General features: G+C 39.6%; 2 protein-coding genes across 5 annotated transcripts in view; one reads left to right on the top strand and one right to left on the bottom strand.

The window, feature by feature from the left end:
* Positions 1–25,658, bottom strand: part of clpb (ClpB family mitochondrial disaggregase) — a 520,737-nt gene that overhangs the window by 102,060 nt on the left and 393,019 nt on the right. The window lies entirely within an intron of this gene.
* The window catches only part of arap1 (ArfGAP with RhoGAP domain, ankyrin repeat and PH domain 1), a 58,795-nt gene that overhangs the window by 27,202 nt on the left and 5,935 nt on the right, over positions 1–25,658 (top strand). For all 4 annotated transcript variants that reach the window (XM_005746910.2, XM_005746907.1, XM_005746909.2 and 1 more), the window contains exons 8-30: positions 255–375; positions 536–720; positions 896–1,002; positions 2,202–2,401; positions 3,382–3,467; positions 3,865–4,047; positions 12,072–12,246; positions 13,318–13,452; positions 13,560–13,695; positions 13,868–13,970; positions 14,679–14,871; positions 14,964–15,009; positions 15,188–15,351; positions 16,384–16,596; positions 19,020–19,125; positions 19,228–19,375; positions 19,625–19,696; positions 20,576–20,653; positions 20,786–20,903; positions 21,570–21,683; positions 21,781–21,920; positions 22,015–22,097; positions 22,697–22,756. In XM_005746910.2, coding sequence (XP_005746967.1) covers positions 255–375; positions 536–720; positions 896–1,002; positions 2,202–2,401; positions 3,382–3,467; positions 3,865–4,047; positions 12,072–12,246; positions 13,318–13,452; positions 13,560–13,695; positions 13,868–13,970; positions 14,679–14,871; positions 14,964–15,009; positions 15,188–15,351; positions 16,384–16,596; positions 19,020–19,125; positions 19,228–19,375; positions 19,625–19,696; positions 20,576–20,653; positions 20,786–20,903; positions 21,570–21,683; positions 21,781–21,920; positions 22,015–22,097; positions 22,697–22,756 — 2,966 coding nt within the window. The remainder of the gene's footprint in view (positions 1–254; positions 376–535; positions 721–895; positions 1,003–2,201; positions 2,402–3,381; positions 3,468–3,864; positions 4,048–12,071; positions 12,247–13,317; positions 13,453–13,559; positions 13,696–13,867; positions 13,971–14,678; positions 14,872–14,963; positions 15,010–15,187; positions 15,352–16,383; positions 16,597–19,019; positions 19,126–19,227; positions 19,376–19,624; positions 19,697–20,575; positions 20,654–20,785; positions 20,904–21,569; positions 21,684–21,780; positions 21,921–22,014; positions 22,098–22,696; positions 22,757–25,658) is intronic.

The following is a 25,658-nucleotide window of genomic DNA, read 5'->3' as shown; positions in this document are numbered from 1 at the left end:
TTTTTTTGCATTTATGAAAATGTTTTGTTTAATAAATATGACTTTTAATGGTACGTAAATACAATGAAGTTATATGCATTTAAATGACCTAAAACACTGCAATTAATATTGAAACCAATGAGTGGTTAATTTTAAATTGCTTTTAATTCACTGATCGCTTGATTAATTGATGAAATAACTGATCATTAAAGTAATCGATAGCTGCAGCACTAATCTGAGATGCTGAGTGTGTGTTGTGCTATCTTGTGTTGTAGGACGTGTATTCTAAGGGGATCATCTCAACAGCTTTCATCACTAATGTGACCACTGTGGGGGAGCTGAAGTTTGAAGTTGTTACAAACAATCGAACCTTCATCTTTAGGGCTGAAAGTGAAGGTATGTCTGTTCACCCAGCTATATATGTGCTTACACTTGTACAGACAGTTATTTCCCATGTCTCAAAATATGCAGTTAACTCAGTTCATATATATATTTGTGGGTGCCGATTTTACTACGTTCATGTCTGATCTGACATGCCTATGCGCTCTCATTGCAGCTGAACGAAATGAATGGGTGACTGTACTGCAGGATTGCACCAGTGGGCGCCAAAGGCACACTGTCATGAACCCCGGCTCACCTTTAGCCCCAGACTATCAGGGCTACTTGGAGCTAAAAGGGTTACGCTCCAAACTTTACACAGTTGTTGCCTCAGATAAAGTTTTCCTCTACAAAAATATTGATGTAAGAACTCTGGGTGCAGCTGTGTGTACAGATTTGTACTTAAGATAATTGCATTTTGTTTTCTTTACTTTAATGATTGTTAGAATTATAAGAAATGTTTTTTTTGTTTGTTTGTTTTTGTTTTTTTGATTTGTTGGAACAGTGTAATTTACATTTCATCTTCCATTTCTTACAGGACTATCGTATTGGATTGGGTATCACGTCTATTGAGATGAATGTAGGAAACATTAAGGTCTCAGATCGCCGAAGCTTTGATCTCACCACACCTTATCGCATATTTAGGTATTGCATGCACACAGAAATGAAATCTGCTCTCACACCTTTCCCATGTTTGTGTGACTATCACACCTCTTATTGCAGTAATTAAGCAGTTGGGTTTATATAAATATATAATATTTATATAAAACTGTTTATGTGAGATCAACTGTGGGATATGCTAATTAGACAGTTTAGAGACGATGATCATTCCTCATTATCAGCATCTGAGTTGCTCTTCAGTTGAGTTGCTGGGTTACAAGGTCATATTGTTTTAGTGAGAACTCTCCCACAGTCCCTCAATCCTCAGCTGGTCGTCTTTCAAGAATGTGAAAAGTCTTTTGTGTGACTGTGTGTGTGCGTGTTTTTGTGCGAAGAAGTGCAGGGGATATGTTTGTGCATGAGTGCATGTGGTGTGTGGTCTTTTGGCTGACAGTTCACAGCCTGCGCCTGTAGTGCAGGGTCTCAGCATGACAGGATGGGGAAATGTGTGTTTGTGTGGACTAGTGTACTGGCTCTGAGTCTCTTGACTGTAAACATATGTGAAAGAGTCTCATTTTCATTCAGACCTGGTAATAATAAGAAAGGTTGAAGATTTAGAAATGTTTAAAAAGAATTTTTTTTCTCTCATTATGTCTACATCAGCAATGTAAATGAAAGAAATTGGTAATAAGAAAAGACAATGATTCAGATCTGGACAAAAATGTAATTCTTTGCCAGTGCTCAGATTTTCCATTACATTTCCAAAACCCAAATAAATGGCAGTTATCTGTATTTTTGTTGATTTAACTCAATTTATTTAGTTGTATACTAATACAGCTGATACTGATTTATTCTGAAATTCATGATTCAACTTTTTATTTAAGTTGTTAAGCTAATGTTATGATTTGTATTTTAAAGTACCGTATTTAGTGTTTTTACTGTATTTGAAGTACTGTATCTGTGGTTTTGTGCTTTTGTTCCCATGTAACATCCAGAAATATTTCAGGGCAGGAAATAATTACTCAATTTATTTCTGTAAAGTATATTTATATGTATTACTAATTTAAGGGAAGATAAACTGAGCATGCAGCAGACAGGGTGAAAAGAGGAAGCTTGTCTGCCTCTGTGAGTTTATGTGGTTTCCAGGTCTTGAGTATATTTAGCGTAACAACAGCGATCTAAGCGTCATTTCTCACCTTCATGTCAGCGTTAACACTCGTCCATATGCTTGCCTCTCTCCGCAGCTTCATCGCAGAGTCAGAGCAGATGAGAGAGCAGTGGGTGAATACTATGCGAGACGCGATAGGTGAGGCATTGTCTAACAGCGAGGTGGCTGAGCGGATCTGGGCGGAGTCTAGCAACAGTCTGTGCGCCGACTGTGAAGCACCGAAGCCGGAGTGGGCCGCCATCAATTTGTGTGTGGTGGTGTGCAAACAGTGCGCAGGTTTGTGTGTTCTGATTTTGTTTTTGTGCGGTGCTTTGGGCTGTCAGTGTGAATACTATGTGTTTAGCAGCATTTTGACTTTTAGTTGCTGAGTATCAGAATTAACATGTGGCTTCCAGCACAAGAGGCATTGTGACTTTGTTTTGTCGTGGCCATCAGTTGTCATAGATGTGATATTTCAGGAAGTTCTTTAGGAAAACACTCCAGTTTAGGACAAATGTTCAGTTGTTCTCAGGGACTATTTAGATGTTAGTGGTCAGAGCTCACTTCTGTTTTTCACTCATATCATTTCCTAAAAAATACTTTTTTGGGCCATTCTTAAAGGGCATGTTTTTTGTTTTTTTATCACAGGAAATATTAATATTCTAATTTAAAGAATCATGATATAAATGTCAGGCTATGTCACCCACTTCTACTACCCACCTTTAAACTCTTGGCCGAATTATGTGTGCTTCTGATAATCATGTGTGAGGCAGCCGTACTTTAGGACTTGTAGCTTCTCTGCGGTCACCTCCGATTTTGTTGCACCTCTATTTTTTTAGTATGCAGACACTTAATAGATTTTTCTAGTAAATAAAGTCTTTTTCTACTAAGGTGAAATAAGCCTGGACACACATTGATATCAGTGTGTGGTTGGTTGGTTGTGCTGTTTGGCAGAGGCATAAAACCACAGGGCAGTAATTGTACAGTGCTGTGAAAATGTATTTGACCCTTTGCTAAAACACAATGCTGTTTTTAGGTGACGCTACCTGGCCCTGTGTGAAAGTAATTACCTCCTAAACCTAATGACTAGTTGTAGCCTGCGTGTTCTCTTTGGTCAGCAGTGATTTTTGCCTTGAAATATTAAAAAATCAATCATTTCACTGCACTTGTTGTTTGTTTTTTGTCTGTTTGTAAAGAGTTATTTGGTTGTCCGTACAGAGCTTATAATATGGTCAAGATTGAACTTGGCTTTAATATGTGTATGTGTGTTATTCCAGGGGAGCACAGAGGACTAGGCCCTAGCATTTCAAAAGTTCGAAGTCTGAAGATGGATAAGAAAGTTTGGACAGAAGAGCTTATTCAGGTACAAATAGAAATTCTCTCTCTAATTAATTGTTGAGATGTTTTTGATATAAAAATTAGAACAGACTCCAAAGACAAGGATTTATGTCCAGTTTCTTTAAATATTTAAAGTCTTAAGATTAATTAACTAGTATGTTCAAATATAATGTTTCTGCAATTAATCATTTTGGAGCTGAGACAGCTTAGTTTTAGTTTCATCTCTGTGGAAGTTTCCGAGGCAGTAGTTACCGGTGGTTTTGTGTGGGTTTCATTATATTGTTTTATAAACCTGCAGGTCAGAAGTGTCAGTAATCTGATCTAGTAAGTGCTACAGAAGAAAGATAGAATAAGTGTGGAAGTACTTCTCTTCATTTTTTATTTATTTATTTATTTTCCTGTTCACCCTGCCCTTGTCGCAGTTATTCCTGGTGATAGGCAACGAGCGGGCTAACAGTTTTTGGGCAGCTAATGTCCCACCAAGTGAAGCTCTGTCGCCTTCGAGCTGCAGCGAAGAGAGAAGACGCTTCATCAGCAACAAATATCGCCAGGGCAAATACAGGAGGTACCACGCTCTGTATGGAAACCAGAGGGAGCTCAATCACGTAAGTCAAAGTCACAGTTTGCTTGTGATACCGTTGTGTTTAATTCTGAATCTGCGCACTGCATTGCCAGAAATTTCTGCTAGTGAGCATCTGCAAAGTGTAAAGTGATGTAAAGTGACAAGCGAATAGCTGAGTGTGCGGATGGGGCCTTAAAATGTGTCCACATTGGAAGCGAGGTGCCAACCGGAAACCAGAGAGAGTGAATGACTTTCCGTAATCTTTCCATGAGGGAAATAACCGCTTGCTATGAGTAGTGGGCGGGGCCCTAAATAAACTTTTCCTGTTTCTGTGTGATTGAAAGTACCAGACTGAAGAATACTGTTGATTAACATATGACCTGATAATAAAGTCACTAGAGGGTTACCTAGGCAACCGGAGCCTTGAATGTCACAAACAGCCGGCTCACGACTTCAGGATCAGTTTTCCCATTATCCTGTTGGTAGATGAACCTTCATACTAGTCTGAGACGCTGCCCAGGTGCATTATTGCCTTCATTAGGTCATCTGTGTACTTAGCATCATTCGGTGTTCATAAGCCCAGATGAGTCATCCTGTCCCTGCTTAAAAAAAATCCCCCCACAGCATGATGCTGCCACCACCACACTTCCTGGCTGGGATAGTATTGAATAGTGTCTTGTTTCCTTCAGACCTGACTGCTGTTATCATGCTAGAGAATCTCGTTTCTCACAGTATCAGGATCCTTGAGGTTGTTTTTTTTTTTTTTCCTGAATCCCATGCAGGTTTTTGTATGCCTTTCATTTAGGAAAAACTACTGCACTGACAGGAGAAACTTCCAGAAAGGCAGCTATCTCCACACAGGATCTTCTTTTTGGTCACCCCTCCTTCCAAGCCCTTGGTTCTCTAATTGCTTAGCTTGGCAGGCAGCCAGCATTACAAAATGATCCCATTTGTTCCTAATGTCTGTTTAAGAAATATGGGGGCTAGTGGGAATCTTCAGTGCAGCAGGAATGTTTTTGTTGTCTTTGTCAGATTGGTGCCTCAGCATTCTCTACATGCAGTTTATTTGGACTGGTACTGTGAAGAAAAATTGCATTTCTTGTTATATTATACTGGGGTTAATTGGTGAGTGGAAAAAATATATTAACAGTTTTGGCATATGCAAAAGCATGCAAAAATGCCTCCTAGGTTTGTCAAATATAAGGCCTGGGGGACAGAGTTGGCCAAGTAATACTCAAATCCACCCACTAAAAGTATGAAGGTATGCATCGATTTTGATTTTTTTTTTTTTAACTGTAGTTGTAAAACAAGTTTTTCAACTTATCCTGCTGATTGATTCCTTCATACGGAATCAAAGTAATTAACTAACATAATTAAACGACAGGGAAGTTTCTGTATTTTCACTATAAGGACATTTTCATTAATGCAAACTTCATATTTTATAAGTACTGGATAGTCTGGGCAATACAGATTTATCATATAGTTTTACTTTGATCTTTACCCCTTAAGATTAAAGTGGGCTGCCTTTGTGTATAATGAGTTTGACATCCTTGGTTTGCACCTCGAAGTTGATGATTCTGTTCAGAGTTCTTGTTTTGAGCAGTAACTTAAAATAATATGCAGAATTTCCTTTGAAGCCAATAGAAAGAGCATAAAAATAAGCACGTTCCTTTGTGTAAATACATGGTAAGATCCTGTGACTGTGGCGAAAGTGTTATTTAACACTTAGATACTTACAGTAAAGCAGCCAGTATGCTTCTGCAGCTGGTTGATCCAGTCTTACAACATTTGACACTTTTCTTGTTTTTAAGGCATTTGTGGGACTTTGTTGGGTTTATAGACTAAAAAAACTGGTTAAACTTGTGAAACACGCTCTATCACTTGAAGTAATTTTGCAAACCTCAATTTTAGAGAAGAATTAAAGACTGATTAATGCAGGTTCAGGACTAAACCCTGTGAAATCCCTGCTTCTGAGTCATTTTTTTCAAACTTGCAACTCTGCAAGGTCCCAGAACCGACTCTGAGCAACGACTCTTTTAAATGTGACAACCGCGGTGTCTTTGTGTACTTGTGGTGGGCGACGCTTTGCTTGAAGATGACACATTAGTTGGTTAGTATTGTTTAGAATCAGGAAATGTGAGTGGCCATGGAATGGCCATAGCTTTTATACTGGGCTCCATCATGTGTGATTAATGACTGAGTGTTTCAGACCCAGCTCGGTCACTTCTTAGGAGCTTAACCCAGTTACTGCTAACAATGTGTACAGGTCACAGATAAACTTGGTGTGTAAATGAGTCACATTTAGCACCTGACTGTGAGCTATGTGTTTTTCCCCCTCAAGCCGTTAAGCTTTTACATTTGTGTGTGTGAGTGAGTGTGAGTCACTGTGTTTGGGATGTGCAGAATGAGATAAAGGAAGTTGTTTAGTTTTTGTTTTAAAAGCAGCTGCTTGTCCTCCTCCCTGATGGCTCCATTTTCTGCTCTTTTCTTATCTCTCTCTTGGGTCTTTGGGACCTATAGAGGACGTGATCTGTTGGACTTTCCTACAGCTTTCATGCCCCCCTTCCCACAAACCCACACACACACACCACTCCACCCCCATTTCAGAGGTGATTACTTAAATGGCTGCTCTACTTGTTTGTTTTTTTCCTGTTCATGAGAAAAATACAGATGAGCATTGCTTCTGCTTGGGTGTGCCTTTCAGAAATTGTACACTCTGCACATGTGTCAGCTGGTGACAAAAAAGGTGATGTAAGTGTGCAAGAGTGTGAAATGAAGACAAAAACATGCTTGCACACTCTGTGAGTGCAGCAGCACCCTTAGCTAATTCAGGGTCATTTATCTACTCCTGGCTTTTTAACCCCACTTCTCTTGCTCGCTTTCTTCTTTGTTTTTACTTTTTTCCTTAATGTGACATCATTACTTACTGATTTAACTGGAATGTGCTGTAACTCCACCCCTCCCTCTGTTTTCCTCCTCCTCCTCCTGTCCTACACATTGTTTGACTCTGACCGCTGAAGAAATTTGATCACTTCACTCCTTGCTCTTTTTTTCTTATTTGCAAGTCATTTATATTTTTTATAATTTTCTTTTTGATTTGAGCTTCAGACTTTTACATTTGCAACTTTTCCGGGCTGTCTTTGTCAACTGACATTCAAATAGCGGACTGACTGACGGGAACTGAGAACTTCCAGGTTGGGCTATGTATAAGAGGGGAGCTGTAGGACAGGGTAGTGAAATATGCCTTGTTTTTGCAGCTCTCTGAGTCCTTTTAGGCTAGCTCTGTTAAGAAAAAGAGCACAACCTTGCATTTCAGGGGTGGTTCGTTTAAAGCGATGTGTGGAAGTGGATTTTAGATCTCTGACAGTATGTGTGTGCAGTCATGTGCTTGAATGTGTCTGTGGGAAACATTTTTGTGTTGACACTATGGGGACTGCAGCACTGCAGCTCTGTGTTAGTGAGACATTAGAGCTATTGTGTGTCTGTGTGTGTATGGGGTTTTTTTTTTATCTCTGGAGTGAGCTGCAACACATTGAAATGCACATGAATTTGCCTGCGTGGGCATGGTTGTGTGCCTTTTCTGTATTTGGTCTGTACTGCTTTCTTTTTGTGTGCTTGTATGTTTCCATCTGTAAATCATGATCGTCGTCTCCTGTTTTGTCTCTTTTGGTTCTTCCTCTGTTGTTACTGTGGCTTCCTAATTTTTCTCAGTTGCATCAAGTAGTGAACTCTAGCTGTGACCACAGTTTTACACTGGGTTTCTTATTCCCTGGAAAAACCATACTCTGCATTTCCTTCTTACAGAAACAAAACAGATGCAGTTGTAGGCACAACTGCATCTGTTTTTAGAAGACATCTATTGAATGTTAGTCACCTGCATGTTAAGAATAAAGTAACAGTCATCCATGAGTTGTTCTTCCTCTGTGGCGTTGCCATCTTCCTGTTAAACAGTTTGAAGCTTTTTATGGCCTTTAGGTTGACATTAAAGGCTTTGTTGGCTCGTGGTTTCCTTGAAAGGGAAGAAGTGACAGAGCATAGATGACGTTTCATAATGAAGTGCACAGTGTGACATAGAGTTGTTTAATGCAGACAGTTTGATAGTCCCTCTGTGTTTGAGTTGGGGATAGTTGTCATAGTTTAACTTTTTTTCATAACTTTGTGGCTATTTTAGTGACATTTGAGAAAATAAAGCAATCGGTTATTGAAAAGTTGACGGCCACTCTGCTTTCCCAGGTCTCCTTGACTGTGTGCTGTTGGCTATCAGCATGTTGTTGGTATTTTATCATAGCAAACTAACAACTAAGGTACAGGATTAAAAATCTCTTTACGGCCTTGTTTTTTATGCTTTTAAAGTTTTGTAATTGGATTCCTTATAAGAAGAGCTCTTCATCACATACCTTCTCCTTTTGTTTTCTGCTTTTGCTCATTCTTCCTATTTAATTCTTCTGTTTTCCGACCATTCCCATCATGTCCTCATTCACACTTTAGGATTTCAGGTTATAAATCCTTTCGATTTCTACAGGGAGATTGGCTCAACATGTGATCTCCTTTCTTGTTTATTTTGCAGTGCTTTTTTCCCTCCCTCCTTTTTTTTGTCTGGAACTCTGAAGGAAAATGATTTTTCCTTCAAATCATTTTTTTTTTTCTCTGCCCTCCTTTTTCTGTCTGGATTTTCACCTCCCTGACCATCTCCCTCTCTCTTTAAGCTACACACGGTGAGGTAATGATGGAACATATGCGAATAGCTCTTTCTCATCTGGATTTAATATATGCACGTACATACACATCTGTAAGTGTGTGTGTAGTTTGGGGTATTTCGTGCTAAAGTCTACACAGCAAAGCCTGCATGTGTTAGTATCGCTGTCTGTACATAGGTTGAGTTTCTAGCCAAAAACAATCTGTCTCTGATTAATGTGGCTGACTGAAATGCTTTCATCTTCTTTTCACAATATTTTTCTTTCTTCCTTTCCCTCCCTCATCTTCCTTTTCCTCCAGTTCAGCCCCATACAAATGCAGAGGCCAGATGGAGGCCTATGTTTTTTGTTGGCTTTTTTTTTTTTTGACACGCCCAGATAAAAATCTCTCTGCCTCTGTCTCTCTTGGGAAATTCTGCAAGATTCTTGAATTCCCTTCTCTCTGTGTGCGTTATTACATTACTGCCTGTTTCATCGGCAGCAGATGTTGAAGGGTGAGGTTTCTTAACACTCAAACAGCCCATTTCCTCATTGTACTTCATTCTGATAGGTTCAATTTTCCTGGACAGAAGAAAAGGCTGTTGTCATATTACTGTACACTGGCTCTTTGCACAGCGTAGGTGTCCACATGGGATGAAGCCAAGCACTGATTTTTTCCCTCTGTTCTCTTTGTGCATTGTTGTGTACGGACCGCACACATACACATGCAAATATATCGGCACAGAGCATAACACACTTATTTGTTGATGGCAGAGTCTGTGAACTGCTTTGTGCTTGTGGTCAAACAAGAGTTCGGATGACTGTGTTTGTTGGGCTGCAGTGGCATCTTCATTGCAGGCCGGTACAGCTAAACAGTGTGGTCATTTTGATGTTGTTGACCAAAAGTGGAAAAATTTGGTTGCCATCAGTGATAAAGAGCAGGTTACACCCATCTTTTTATTTGTTGTGTATAGTTTTATAACATTTTCAAGTTGCCTTAAATCTTTTTAAAGATTTAAAGACCAAAAACTTCATCTACTTGGGCATGAAAACCAGATCATGGATGGATTTTTAAGGAAAAATACAGCCTGTTTTACTGATTTTGGGCCTCACCCTGGACAAAAAAATTACTAGTGATATTTTAAGCAGCTCTTTAGAGCGCCCTGAATTTTGTTTGCCAAATCTTTCAGTGCTTGACCCGGTCTGCAGCTGCACTCCGACTCATTGGACTGAAACAAAGCCAGACTGCGTAATGTCTCAGGATCTGTGGCTTTGGGAATGGGAAGTGCTGTCACTCTGGCAAACAACCCCATTTATAATTCTTGATGTTTTAAATTCTCTCAACCCATCGGTGCTTTGGCAGTTTGTCTTTGTGTTTTTTGGGTTTGTGTGGGTGTATCTTTTGCAATTCTAATCTTTGCTAATTGCCTTGTTTGTTTGTGTGCGTGTGTGCGTGTGTGTGTAAGCTCAGTAGTGCTTAAATAGAGGAGGGGCTGTGTCTGTGTGTGTGTGTGCACTGGGGAATTTCTCAGTCAGACCCAAAAGAGCTTATTGCGTTTAACTGAAGACAGACATGCCTGGGTGTGTATTCTCTCTTCTTCTTTCCTTGTGCTCAGGGTTAGTTTGTTTGTTGTTTATAGTCTAAAGAAGTGCTGTGGAACTTATTTATATGAGTGAACACCAGTTATATTCATCATCGTTCCAGCGAGTTAGCACAATGCTGATTACGTCTTTCTCAACTTGTGCTGCATTCCACCTGCCTGAGTTTTAAATTCCTTCGCTGGTTTGCCAGTAATGGCACATCAGTCATCGCTCATGAGCTATTAATAAGGAGAGATGATGGCAACAGCTTCTTTGTTAGCACGTTAAAAATGTTTGTGTGATCACTGCCAGGAAAGTTCCCTACTGCAGGTAAAGACATCTGGACCTGTCACGATAGTTCTGTCCTTGGTGGTGTTGTCGGGGGTTAAATGAGACGTGTAATATCAGGGTGCGTGTAGATTTTAGGGTTGCCGCAGCGGTACGTATGCCTACATTGCAAAGCAGACATTTTTTTTCTTCTAAAGATTAGTTTTTGGGCATATTTAGTCTTTATTTGACAGTAGAGCAGCGAAGACAGACAGAAAAACCAGATGAGAGGGAGAGAAAGCGAGGACACGCAGCACAGGGCCGCAGGTCAGACTCAAAGCCAGACTGCTGCACTTTAGCCATGTGTCATATAGTTACCTTCTCACCCACTGAGCTAAACAGGCTCCTGAAAGTCTGAGCCTTCCTATGAGATTCAAGAATGCTCAGCTTACAAAAATATATTGTAAAAAAAAAAAAAAAATTCTGTTTTGTTTTTAGATTTCCATTCAGATCAGGTTTTTGACACTAGTCCTTTGTGTCTCCAGCTTAACCTTTTGCTGCACAGCTTCCATTACATCCAAGGATGTAATAAAATTACTGAAGATTCCTTCAAGTTATATCAGTGACGAGGAAACGACTGCAAACAATTGTGCAGTCATGCACAAAGAGTACAAAGTGATAAATACATAAGCTAGGACTTATAATCTAATCATTCCAAAATGGCTCGAGGACACCTGAGAATACTTTGTATATAGTCTAACCAGAGTAATCTACAGTTGCGGTAAATCCCAAAATAAAATGAGTGGAGATTGCTGTTGACACTGCAATGTTTGTTATTCAATAAAAACACAGAGTATACTTTAATGGTTTTTAAATCTATTTGGAAGGAGGAGTGGAGCAGTGTTGACAGTAAAGCATGAGGGTTCTTGGGCAAAAGGCCGTGCAGGTTTTAAAGCCCACATACGCTGACAGACAAACACGCAGTTTGTTTGGCGTGCAGAAGTTCACTTCATTCTGAAAACTGAAAGAACTTCAAACAACATGATTTGAACCTTTTCAGCTGCAGCAGGATCACAGTATTAAAACCATTTGTTAGTTTTTTCATTAGTCTTGTATTGTAGATTTCTTTCTTAAAAAGAACAAAAGCAACTCCTTTTTCTTTATTACCTAAATGCTTCTCAAGTCGACGCTCTCATCCTGTCCTCCATATTTCCTTCCTTCCTTGTCTTAATTTCATCTCACACCCTCATTTCCTTCCCTGCTTTGCTTTAATTGTTGTCCATGTTTAACTGTGTTAAGTCATAGTTAATGTTGATCCAACCTCTTTGGTCTCCTACTTTCTGAGCAATGCAGTTCTTTTTATATGTCTATAACAAATAAATGATATGTCTGCATTTGGAGGTAAAATGAATTTCAGTTCAATACTTGCACTATAAAGCCAGAAGTCGTTGCCAAGAAACGGTACACAGTTGTTTCCGCCTGTTATTTTTGTACACGAGCGTTTACTCGTGTGTCTCCTTGTCTGTTGCTCTCCCCTTTTCTCCAGGCTCTTTGTATAAATGTGCAGTGCAGCGATGTACTGGAGACGCTGAGCCTGATTTTCTGCGGTGCAGATGTGAATTGTTCAACTGGGCTGGAAAGTCAACCCTCCCCCCTCTCCTTGGCCACCGCACACTCGCAACCCCTACAGGCCGAGTTATTGAACCATAATCTGAACACAGGTACAGTATGCGTGCAAGCTCAGGGTCCCAAGCACACATTTGTTTTTAATGGACTGAGTAGAGCTTTCATGAAAGAGTTTGTTAAAGTATTGATTTAAAAAAATAACATGTTTTTTCACAAAGCACTTGTCGAAACACAGCGTGCTTTATAGGCAGGCAGATTCTGGAAACGAGAACGGACTGGAGGGATACGTTAAAAAGGATTTTATACAAAGCAGTTGGCTTTGTAATTTGGATCCTCTCAGTTAGGTCATTCAAAAATTGTGTTTCCCTGACATTAAAATTGTTTTTGCTTCAGTAATCAACAGGATCTTGAAATAATGAGTGGACCCTTAATATCAATTCTGCAATCCAAGAAGTTTGAATGCTTATTAAGCTCTAAGTGAGAGCAGAATGCAGCGATTTACTGAACCTGTAATCAGCTGAACAGTGTTTCCCCAGTCTTGCTTCACATAGGAGGTGCTCCTTGTTGCTTGTGTTGTCTTTCATTTTCTAAATGTGTGACATGTTTTTAGTGGGTCACAGGTCTGGATTGCAGGCAGGCTAGTTTAGAGGCATGTTGTTGGTGTAAAGCATGTTTAGCTTTTGTTTAACAGCCCCCTGATTCTAGTTAACAGAACTTTTAAAAAGTCATTGACTCAGTCTTGTAGACATCAAAAGTCTCAATAAACACTCCCATCAAAGCCTCATCAGGCAAGTTGTAATACTTTATATCATTTGTTAGTTGACATTTTCTTCTAAAGTCTACTTTTTATTTTATAGTGAACTAAGATGTGGTTTAGGTTAGTTTTTAGTTAACTATAATAATCTTGGTATTAGCAATGAGGTAATTTAGAAATTGGTTGATATTTGGTGACGTCAGATGGATCAAGGCACTGACATTTTAAGAGTGGGTGACTACAGTCATAGCAAAACATAGTTCAACTATGAGGTAAGAACTCAAAGCAGAGTGTTGAGAAATGAGGGAGGGGCCATTTCAACAGGGTTTAAAAGTTTAAGAGACCGTAAGAGTGTGTCGTAAACACTTCTTTACTTTCATACAATCAAATTCTTTACAATGTTTTTCTGTAGAGCTACCACGGTTAGAGGAGGTGGATGCTATGGACCCAGAACCTTACCCACTACCTCCTTCCGTGTCTCACAATGGCTTCCTATTCAAAACTGCATCCATGGCTCGGCCAGTCACAGAGCGCAAGGCCAAAGAGGGTAAGCACAAACACTCTACAACAGCAACACTTACCACAAGAAGAAAGAATAGTTAAAGTGATTATCACTATTATGCTTGGCAAATATTTATTTGTCTATCAATATAGAGTTCAGTCGTCGCTGGTGCACGCTAAATGATGGCGTTTTCAGCTACTACGAAAGTGACAAGAACTCAAACCCAAATGGAGCTCTCAAGGCTTCAGAGATCGTGTGTTTGGCTTCCGACAACGACGACAGACATGGGTACGCAAACACCCACACACTGTCCGTCGTAAATGCACATTTACAGCAAAAATGCAATGACACCTTGTAATGTTAAGCGAGATGAATCGTATGTCTCCTCCTTCTCTTTCTTAAATTTCCCAGTGTCTGCTCTTCTAACCTCTTTTTTTTTTTTTTTTTCTCCCACCCCCAGGTATAACAATACATTTGAAATTTATACAGAGTCTGAGCGTCTCTACCTGTTTGGCACCGATGACTCAGAAGTCAAATCCCAGTGGGTCAAGTCTATCGCCAAGGTAACAATCAAATACATATATTCAGCTTAACGGAGAGATTTGTGATTTTTCTTTATTTCTAGTCAAATAAGAAAGCTCTTATAAGTGGTGTTAGCAGATTAAGCTTGGTGTCAGTGATCAGGACAGTGCTCGCTGTTGTTTATTTTATCAAAGCACAACTTTCTTTACGACTGACGTGATCGTGTGAAATGAAACAACAGTCATTTTATCTCAACGGCTGAAAGGGCAAAGTGTGTGCACTCAAATTTCATTAGTTATTGTGAGACCAGTCAGATGTGTCAGAGTTATGCACAAGGTCATGAACAACCTGTGACACAACCAGTTTTGTGGAGGATTGTCTCTTTCCACAGCTCTTGGGGAGAAGGCCGAGATAGTAACTGGACAGAATGTAACCAGAATCGAGGCTGAATTTGTTGCCGCCCGCACTGTGTTCTTCAAGCAGTGACAAATAGTATTCGTTTTTAAAAGCTTGAATTTAAATGAAATAAAATAAAATGTAGCTCATAATAAAAAAGAAGGGCAAGGATGATTTTGTACAAACCCTGGTTTGAGACCAGGAGGAGGCACAGATCCCTTGGGGATTGCGTCAGGAAGATCCTTAGGCGTAAAAATCTGCCAGATCAAAATATGTGGAGCTCTTTCCCGTTTTTGAAAAGGGAGCAGCCTAAAGAAGCTTCAGTACAAACGCCGTATGTCCTTTGCTTGTAGGCCTTTATTCCAGTCTCTGCAGAACCTTTGCTGAGATTGAATTCTGAGAGGATTGGGAAGCTGATGTGCAAAGATGGCTTGAACCTACAAAGGTCCAAAGTTGGGTGGTTTGCTCTGGAGGGGTCTGTACTTCACGTTTACCTGGAGGGCAGTCAGGTGGAGGAGATCCACCTCCGCAAACTGAACGAACTATGTGAGTAAGACACGCAAACATGGATTTAATCACTGTGCGAGTGCTCAGCGATTAGAGCACAACAGTTCTTACCCTGTATTTGTGTTTTACAGCAATTCAGCAAGACAATGAAGTCATGGTTCTGGTGGGGAAAGGCAGGTGAGAACGGATCATTTGCGCGTTGATTGACAAATTATTCTTACAGTTTGAAACCCCTTTAAAGATTAACCTGTTTATTTTTTATAGATATTCCTAATGATGAAACAGTTTTCCCTCACATACTCATCTATTAATTCTTCTTTCTTCTTTATTTGTTTCTTCTTCTCTTTTTTTTTAGAACTCTGTACATAGAAGGAAAGAGAAAGCTGGATTTTTCTTGCTGGTGTGCAGCTATCCAGGCAGCTGCAGGGAGTGGAGGAGACAGGCTGCACGAGCAGCAGCTCACGGAGACGGACATACCGGTGATCGTAGATAGCTGCATTAACTACATCACACAGTGTGGTAAGAAACACACACTCACACACACATAAGAAACCATTTTTGTGAAGTAAATATGTACTTCATGCATCTTTAGTTTTGTTTATTGTGTTACATTTTGACAGTGCACTATAAAACATTCACACATATATGCAACATTACTTACATAACAAACCAAACAAAGACGACTCCTTACAACACAAGTCATACCTCATATCATGGTAAGCATTGATAATATAACATTTGTATAACATAAAATTTAGTTAACCATCATCGTTCAGCACACAAACAAAAATCCAGGCTCTTGGTTCAGCATGAACTGTAACCTTTTCTATCTTTCTCTGAACTCATGTGGCTATAATAGTTGGACCTTAAGTTTACTGTGTTAAATTCCACTGGATCTATCCATGGAAGAACCATCTTTCTCCTCATCTTTTATATAGCTGTACAGCTTGAACATTGGTTTCACCAGAGTGGCAGAGTTGCTTGTGCTACATCTCTTGCATGAGTTCACAGCTTGAAAAACTTGACATGTACAACAGTTCAAAGTAGACAAAGATAAAATAGAGGAAATAACATGACTCTTATTTCCTCGAGTGGACATGGGCCTAACTTGCTCTCAGTGTGGTGTGTGAGGTCCATTGTTTTAATTATCTGCACTCATTGTAGAGAAGTGCAGCTGCATCACACTTCTCTCTTTGTGGGTTGACACCGTTTGACATATTGGCCTTCTGGCCTCACCGCTAGCAGCTCTGCTCATGTGATTTTTTTTTTTTTTTCTTTTTTCCCCTCGTTGTTGTTTTTGCTTTGCCTTCAGATGTCAGTCAGCTCAATGTTTCCAAGCCCTCAGAGGCCAATCGTTGCAGTGTTGAGGCGAAACACTTGATGCATTAAATGTTCTGAATGTTAGAAGATGCAATATAACGATTAAGTTTGAGGAACTTTTGTTTTCTTTTGTCAGTGGTGAAAGAGCTGTTTCTTCCGGTTTAAGTCTGTGTTTGTGTAACATTCTACTCTGTGTGTTTTTGTGTGTGCTTGTTAATGTCCCATCTCTAGGTATGGTGTCAGAGGGAATTTATCGCAAGAGCGGCGTGAACTCTCGTGTGGCAGCTCTGTGCGAGAGGTTTCGTCACGATGCTCGCAGCCTTTGCCTAAGGGAAGGAGAGCATCAGGTGGACGACGTCTCTAACACACTCAAACGGTTTTTCAGGGAGTTGAAAGAGGGAGTGTTCACAACACAGGACTCCCCCTCCTGGCTCAGCACTGCAAGTAAGAGTCATACGATTTTGTTTCTTCATGATTCCTATGTTTCTTATTATTTTACGAGCTTTGAGTATCCTGTAAAACATGTATAGATCAGACACCTGTGGCTCTCCTTAAAAGGGGCAAATTAGTTTTTCTGATGTTTTGATATCATGATACTGCATCTGCTGAGAGACACACTGACAGGCCAGTTTGGAGCCATGCTGTTCTAAAACCTGAGCTGGTTTAGTATTGCCATGCCAAAACAAGCAAGGCCTTCCTGGATTAAGAAGTCATCTGTATGGCGGATGACCTGTCATGGTCCCTTTACAGACATGCATTTTGTGGCATTTAGCATGTGAATACATTACAAAATTATTAGCCGAAAATCAATGTCGCTTTTTTTTTAACAGGGCAGCAAATTTCAACATAGCATTTCTATTTTCAAATTTCTGTTTGCACACAATAACAGAATTATTTTGGAGAAAAACAATAACTAACAGGCTCATGTTATGACCCTGAGCTTTATGAGCCTTAGTACAAACCATTGCTGTGAATTAATGTGCTTTAACTTAAACTTTGTACCCTTGTAGACTGTTTGAGCAGTCACTTGAGAAAGCATCATGTCAAAAACACAAGAAAGCAGTTTAGACTTGTAATAAAGAGTTATGGCTGCTCATAAAGCAGAGATGGATATACATCGTTATCACAGTGTTTCCAAGTGTCAAGAACTGGAGTGAGAACTATCATTAGGAAAGTGACACACAGCACACAACAAGCCTGACAGAGGCAGGAAGTGAAAGATTCATTAAAGAAAACCTGTGAGAGATGTGTCCAAAGACCACAGAACAACTGTCAAGACACTCATGAATAACTTAGTCGACTTGGATTTCCTACTCTCAAAGAAGACTGTCACTAGAAACCTGCGCAGGAACCGTGAGGTTGCAGATGAAGGAAAAGTCCACTTCTGCAGAAGACGTACCTTCAAGACAGACTAAAGCATGCTAAGGACAACCTGAAGAAACATTATGCATATGGGAGTGTGTCCTTTTGTCAGATGAGATGAGACGAAACAAAGGCTCTTTAGCCACAGTGACTTATGTTTGGAGAAAAAATGGAGAGGCGTCAACCCATAGAACACCGTCCCCGCAGTGAAGCATGGTGGTGGGACTATTATGCTGTGGAGATGCTTCATAACGTCTGGAAGTGGGCATCTTGTCAAAATGGAAGGAAGAGTGAAGGATATGTGAAGATTTTGAAAGAAAACCTCAAACAGTTGGCAGCAAACCTGGATCTCAGTCATCACTTTGTCTTCCAACACAACAGTGACTCAAAACATACATCGCACCTGATGAACAACTACCAGCCTGTGTAAAGCTTTAGAGAGTCTCGCTCGGGAGACGAGTGTGGGTCTTGTTGACAACTACAGCAAATGACAGCAGGCTGTTTTCCAGTAAAAAGGATTTGCAAATAACTATTAATAACCTTGACCCTGGTAGTTTTTTGTTTTTTGTGAAACAATTTAGTTTCTGTGTGCAATGTAAAAAATAAAAACAAAAAACTAAACATCCAAAACAAAACTAGGATGTTTGGGAAAGCTGTGTTTTAAAAATCGCTTGCTATGTTTAACAGAAACCTTTTAATTTTTTTTGTGTAAGTTTTAAACTTTCATGAGGAGGGTCCTCATCTGTCCTCATCTGTCCTCATCTGTAGCTTTTAGTCCCTCTGCACTTTAATCTAGTTTACAAGGAAGGACCCCAACCCTTTTGTATTTTATCTTGGGTTTGGGTGTTTAGTGTTGATGTTGGGCGTCATTGTTTAGGGATTTTTCAACAATCGAAATTATTGCAGTACATAACTGCCTCTTACTATTTGTAGTCTTACACCGAAAACAGCTTTTAGCACAACTTTTCCAGTCTTTTTTGCCCCAGTAACATAAGCATTTGACAATGTACTGGTTTCAAATTGAAAATGAGCATATAATGCTAGTATTGCAGGGATTTAATGATATGTTTGTCATTGTAATTCTAGTGTTTTGTTTTGTTTTAACACTGAAGCTAAATTGAGCATACAGTGCAAAGAGAATGAGTTTAAAGATATGCTACAGCTGTGTGTCTGGTACCATCATCTTGTTATTGTTTTCAACCAAAGACCTACACACTGCTGGCCATTTTTAATATATACATGCCAGTTTAAACAAAAATGCTCTTTGTTTTAGAAGTCTAGAGTCCTTTTTCATCAGGCCTCTCTTCAGCCTTTCTCCCTGTTTTGATCTTTTGTGCTCTCGTCCTGTGCTTTTTTTTTTTTTTTATTAAATTATTTTTTTTCGTTCCATCTTACACTCCCAGCTCTTTCTTTGATCCTGGCCGTTTGTACTATAAATATCCTCTGTGTTCATAATTTTATTTAATACTTTTACTTTTCTCCTCATCTTCTTCTCTCTTCCCCAGCCATTCAGGATGAAAGTACTAAAATCTCCCAGTACAAGCAGTTCTTGAACAAACTGCCTCATGTCAACAAGGCAACACTACAAGCCCTTATCGAGCATCTCTACTGGTGAGAACTGATACACAGTGACTGATACCATCTTATCACCTCTCCCTGAGTATGTATTTGTGCACAGACTTGTGTGGGGGTTTTTTACCGCTTGTGTTTCAGCGTGCAGCACTTTTCGGATGACAACCAGATGAACAACCATAATCTGGCCATCGTGTTCGGTCCCACACTGTTCCAGACTGACGGGAAGGACTATGCCGCTGGCCGCGCCATTGAAGACCTCATTGAGCACTACAAACTCATCTTTGAGGTCAGTGCTGATAACAAAGGTGGTAATGCTTCTATGCTAACACATCAGGGATTTAAAAACACTTTTCAGTGGTGTAGAGGTCTAAGTGTTCGTCTTATCTTTTTATCTTAAAGATCAAGCTTCACTGTGATTACAACACAATGTTCTCCTTGCATGCAGTGATTCTGCACTTTTAAAACCTGCACTGATTCTTCAATGTTGATACATTTTTATTTGTGGTTGAATTACTCTGCTTATGCTCTCTTGCAGGTGGATGAGCAGCAGCTGAACAAGCAGATAGAAGTGATTGAAGTTATCCACAAAATGCGGAATTTGAAAAATGTGAGCAACATACAATAAACTTTAAACAAAGAATGGTTCAGTGACCTGACATATTTCAGAGGCAAGATTTAGGAAAATCATTGAAAATATTACAATATAAACACAGAACTAAAACTAAGAATATTTCTTCTATATTTTTAGTTTAGTTTTTCAAATTGTGTCACTTAGAATTTTTTTTCAGAAGTCCAGCTTTGGTAAAAGTGTGAATTTTTTCCCATGCAGTTTCAGTTTTTAGCTTAGTTTTAGTTAATTATAATAAACTTGGTGGATTTCTTCGGTGAGATTAAACAGTCATTTCCACAGCCATCATCAGAACATATCAGCAAATGAAGGAAATTCTTCTGGATCAGTTTTCTATCCCGCTGGGATACATCATATTTCCAAAAGCCATCACACACACACGGACTTGATTGACATCCCAATCTTAATCTATAGTGTTTAATATGATGCTTCAACACTTCTAGGAAGGCTTTCCACAACATTCAGGAGAGTGTTTATGGGAATTTTTGACCAGAATCACATTTGTGAGGTCAGATGCTAATGTTGGATGTGAAGCGGCTTGCAGTTTGTAATTCATCCTGAATGTGTTAAGGGTTCATTACTGAAACTAAGGCGCCGAACCCAAGTCTTAGAAAAGCAACCACTCACCATAATCCCCCCTCCACCAAACTTTGCACTTAATTTATTATGTTAATTTCTAGTTTATCACCTGCCTGTGTAATTAACCTTTATTATTGTTCAGTTGATCTCAGTGAAATGTGTTGTGTGAAGTGTTTCGACTTGTTTGAACACTGCATTTGGTTATCTGTGTATACGCTTTTTTTATCATCGCAGTTTTTCTGTCTGATCATTTGTTTGCTTGTGTGCCCTAAACTTCAGCCTCCTTCTGAACGAGGAGGTGACTTCATTTGTACTGTGTACCTGGAGGAAAAGGCCAGTGGAGAGAGACATGTGAAGGTGGGTTGGAATTCACCAAATAACACATTTATTTATTTAACAACCCAGTTCTTTCATCTGGCACACATCAAGTTCCACAGTAACGAACAGGCTGGTGTTTATAGAAAACAAATATTTCCACTCTTCCCACAGATTCCTGGTTCTATGACAGCATTAGAGCTCACACTGGAGATTCTGGACCAGCGGAACATCCCAATTAAAGACAAAGATTACTGGAGCTGCTGGGAGATCTGCTGCAAGGAAGAAATGGGTAAGACTGATAAAAAGATGAAGGGAGGCAGGACAAATGCCAAACACAGCATTTTTTTTAATGCTGATGCAGATTTAGAATTTTTAGGGTATTTTGTAAACCCTATGTCTTAATTATTCTGTTTTTTCATTAATATGGTACAGGGCTATTTTGCTTTGGAAAATGACAGTTTACTAGGACTAATGCAAAAAAAATAAATTGCCTGCAACAGTGTGGCTGCAAACTGCAGTTTGTTTTGCATCTGGTATGTGACCTGTCTGGTTCCCTACAAGGAAGCGACAGTATGAAAATGACAGTAGCAGTAATCTGCAGATTAAAGAGGAAATGGAGCAGTAATGATGAGAAATTGAAGGAAATTGTTGTTGTTGATGGGAAGAGAAGGAAGGAATTTACTGCTACAGACGGTGTCATTTACTACAGATTGGTATGTAGATTTACAAAACAAAATTCTTCCAGGATGTAAGGTGAGATTTACGGAAATATGTATTTATAGCATCCAAAAATATGAAGCTGTACCAGTTATGTCATCAAGCGCTCAGCATGTTTGTCTGACACTTTGACCCTATTGAGGAATGCAGATTTGCAAAGTTCTTTGTCATCCAGAAATGCCCCAAGTTTGCATCATGTTTTCACACATGCTCTCTTTCTGCATGCTCTGTTTTTCAGAACGACCGCTGCACTATCAGGAGCGAGTCTTGCCCATTGTTCACTCCATCGGCACAGAGTCTCATCTGCTTATCAAGAAACATGCTGCAATGGAGGCCATCACTCTTTACCTGTGTAAATACAAAACAACAGAATCATTGCTGCACTGTTTGGTCTGCCACATTGTGGCATGCTTGCATCAATTTCAGTTATCTGGCCTTCTGTCCTGCAGCCAGTAAACCGGACGCATCCAAGCACGGGATGATAAAATTCAGAGAGGAGCGAAGCATCTTGGGTTTGGGCCTCACCAGTTTTCATGAGCGTTATTTCATCCTCAATTACAACTCGCTCAGAATGTACAAGGACGTCAGAGTAAGATCTACAGACATACTTTTATCGTTTTATTTGTTATCTCCTTCGTAGACTCGTTAACTAATTTTTCCTTTTTTCCCCCACTGTCTGTCAGAGTAACCGTCCAGAACGTGAATGGCCAGTGAAAAACTTGAAGGTTTACCTTGGTATAAAGAAGAAACTCCGTCCTCCCACATGGTGAGCACCTGTGCTGAATTACCAGTGTCACGCTATTCTCATGAGTCCTTAGTGGCAAAGCAGCAGGTGGCTGCTGTAAATGGAAACTGCTGTCACACCAGGAGGATAACTGGCCATGCAAATTATCGCTTCAGTGGGCACAAAAAATGTATTTACTGGGAATATCAATTTTCTGGGATTATCTGATCATGAATAATTGGATATCTGGCCACTCATTCTCCAGCTTTATACAAGTGTAACACCTCTGCACTACATTGCTGTTGGCGGGAGCAGCTAGTGCTACCCCTACTGATCAAAATGCATCTTTTTGATCTCAAATTACCTCAGTTTTGTTAGCTTGAACCAAATTGGTTGATGCCCTTGAGCTTCCTTGTTTCATAACTTTAAAAGTTTACACAGAGCAACTTCTGCAGCTCGGCTCATGCTTAAAGGGATAATTAACGACTAAACTTGAATTATTAATTTACGAACTCTACAGTTTCTTTATCTGAAGTAGCTGTTTGGGCCTTGTAAGCAGAGTGACCACTAGGGGGCAGGCTGACACTGTGAATCTTGAGAAGCTGGATTGCTGTTAAAGTGATTTGTATGTTTATTTTTAGTTGGGGACTGACAGTTCTGTATGAGAGCATGAAACAAGAGAAGCCCGAGAGACAGCAGTGGTGAGTACTTATTCAGTGCTCTCTTTTTTATAATACACAACTTTCAGGCTCTGATTACGTCACCAGCAATGTTGGTTTATTGGCTGGAAAAATGAGTAATACCGAAAACAAACAGCCGCAGGAGCATTTTTTTTCCGCTAATTGGCTTGATTTGCAACAGGTCAGTAACATGATCGGGTATAAAAAGAGCATCTTAGGCAGAGATTCTCCATTATGCAAAAAACACTCTACAAATTGTGCAATAATTTCAGAAAAATGTTCCTCAATCTAAAAATGAAAAGCCTGTGAATATCCCATCATCTACATAATCTATGGCCCATAATAACTTCAGAAGATTTTGGAAATCTGCAGAAATCTCCGTATGTAAGGGACAAGGTCAAAATTCATGCCTGTAAATGCCTGTAAGCTGCTTGCTTGGGCTCAGGAAGACTTCCAGAAATCATTATCTGTGAGCACAGCTCATCGTGCGGTTCATGAATGCAGGTTAAAGCGCTATCGTGCAAAGAACCAAGACACACATGAAGATGTGAATGGACTGAGACAAAGTGGAAAACTGTTCTGTTGTCAGAATGATTAGCATTGTGCAAAACATGGACACTGCAGTCTCTAGATTAAAGCAGAGAGGGACCTCCGTGCTAATGTCTGATGGTACCTGCATGCATTAATACCTATATACATACAATACATACTTACATACATACATAGAACTGGCAGCTGGCACATCTGGAAAGACACAATTAATGATGAAAGATGTCCAGAGGTTTTAGTTTATCACATGCTCCCATCCAGAAAGCCTTTCAGGGAATGCCTTTAGCAAGATGATACTAAACTGCATGCTGCATCTATTACAACAGCATGGCTTTGCTGTCGAAGAGTCCAGGTGCTGAACTGGTCTGCCTGTAGAAAACATTAGTAAGGTGGAGTAAGTAAGCCGTGAGGTTCAGCAGCTATATATATCTGATATCAGACGAGAATGGGAATAGATTTCTCTCACAGAAGTTGGCAGCTCAAATTTTTAGAGACGTGTTGCTGGCGTCAATTTCAATTTCAGGTTTCATTGTTCTATTGTGAATAAATCCAAGTTCATGAGATTTGCGTTGTGCTTAGGGCTGGGCTATATCATACCGTTCACAGTAATACCGGTGTAATGTTGGGCAATGATAGGAAAATGAAATATTGCGATAGAATGTGGGTAAAACGCGCATGCGCAGTGTGAAAGTGGATCATTAAATGAAATAGATGAACCAGAATTGGTTTGTAAAAATGCTGCAACTTGAGTGGTGTGGAACTGGTTTGGCTTTCATCCGTCAGATACACAACAAAGCACTATTTTTGGTAGAGCATGATAGCGGGCCGTCGTTATTACCGTGTTGTTTGGAAAATACGGCACACTTAAAATCAATCCTTAGATTTTTCTGAAAATCGACAGTGCCCCTTATAATCCAGTGTGCCTTATGTATGAATTCTGGTTGTGTTTACTGACCTCAAAACGATTTTATGTGCACGGCGCTCGAAAATCTGTCAAATGTTTTAGTACGACTTTGCTAAGCTACGAACCCGCACTGCTTGATGGATTGTCGGAGCATTACGGCTATCGTAGGCAGGAGCCTGGCGGAGTGATACGTACTGTGCTTCAACATAATATTACCGTATTGTGCGTGTATAACCTCTTTTTAAGTTTTGTGGATATTATACATGGTTATGCTGAGGATATGTCGGCCAATTTCCACTGGAAATGCCTTTTGGTTAAGCTGTCAGCAAAGAATTTGCATTTGCACTGTTAGATTTTTATATAACTTTAATGCACTTAAAACAGCTGCTTGTTTAAGTGAAAATACATTGATGTTTTGTTTTGGGGTTTTTTGCACTAATAAAGTTGAGAAGTTGTAAAGTTTTTTTTGTCTAGTGTCAATTATATCATTAGTTATATCGTTAACGCAAATTTTCAAATGTATATATCGTGATAAATATTTTTGGTCATATCACCCTGCTCTACTTGTGCTTTTATTTATAGTTTAAACAGTTGTATTTGTAAACATTTGTTTCAATACATGAAATATAACTAAAGTCTGTCATTATATTAGATTGCAGCACTAATATAGTGTTTGCAGGAGCTCAGCCTTTGCTCTTCCTGTGTGTCATTTTATTTATTAATTTATTTATAACTTTATGGCAGCGTGGTGATACGGATATAAACACAACCAACTTTGGAGAAAGCTGCTAGATTTTCTGTAGGCTGAGAAAACGGGTCAGATCCCTGCATGAGAGTCTCGAGAAGGAGGCATATAAAAGGTTGACTCCACCTAGGGGGTGAACACACATGAATACACCTATAAGCTAGGCCTGTTCAGGTATTCACCTTCCGTGTGTGTGTGTGTGTGTGTGTGTGTGTTACACTGGGTATGCATTGTTAGCATCTGTAGTCATCTTCGTAGTTGTAATGGGACAGCTGCTCCCGTCATGCTGTAGGCAGTATAATTTCTTGGTCAGCCTCCATCGCCGTGTCCCTTGCAGCAACAAGCAGACATGAGAGGGAGCAAGGAAGATGCAGAAAGAGGTGGAAGGTAGAGGGGCAAAGAGTCATGCTGAAGGGGAGATACTGTATACTGAGTAAGAAATGTTGAATTTATTGCAGTTAAAAGACAACTTTGAGTGGAGAGGGATAAGAAAGTGGAAAAAATAATAATCAAAAGAGCTAGATGAGGAGGCGCCCGTGTGACTGTATCATCCCAATCTTTTTTTAATATATCTGCACTAAATTCTCAAAACTCTTAGCACATTAATTTTCCCTTTTTTTTTTTTCTTTTCTTGCAGCTCTATTTTCTCAGCACTCCTCGTGCTTAAGCTTATAAGGGTGCTAATAAATTTTAGGAATATTATGTAAATTTTATTCTGTGGCTTT

This window comes from Pundamilia nyererei, unplaced genomic scaffold, assembly GCF_000239375.1.
Source record: "Pundamilia nyererei isolate P.nyererei 1_Seehausen unplaced genomic scaffold, PunNye1.0 scaffold00185, whole genome shotgun sequence".
Classification (NCBI taxonomy): Eukaryota; Metazoa; Chordata; class Actinopteri; order Cichliformes; family Cichlidae; genus Pundamilia; species Pundamilia nyererei.
Note: the sequence above shows the minus strand (reverse complement) of the source record. Positions and strands in the feature narration are given on the sequence as shown.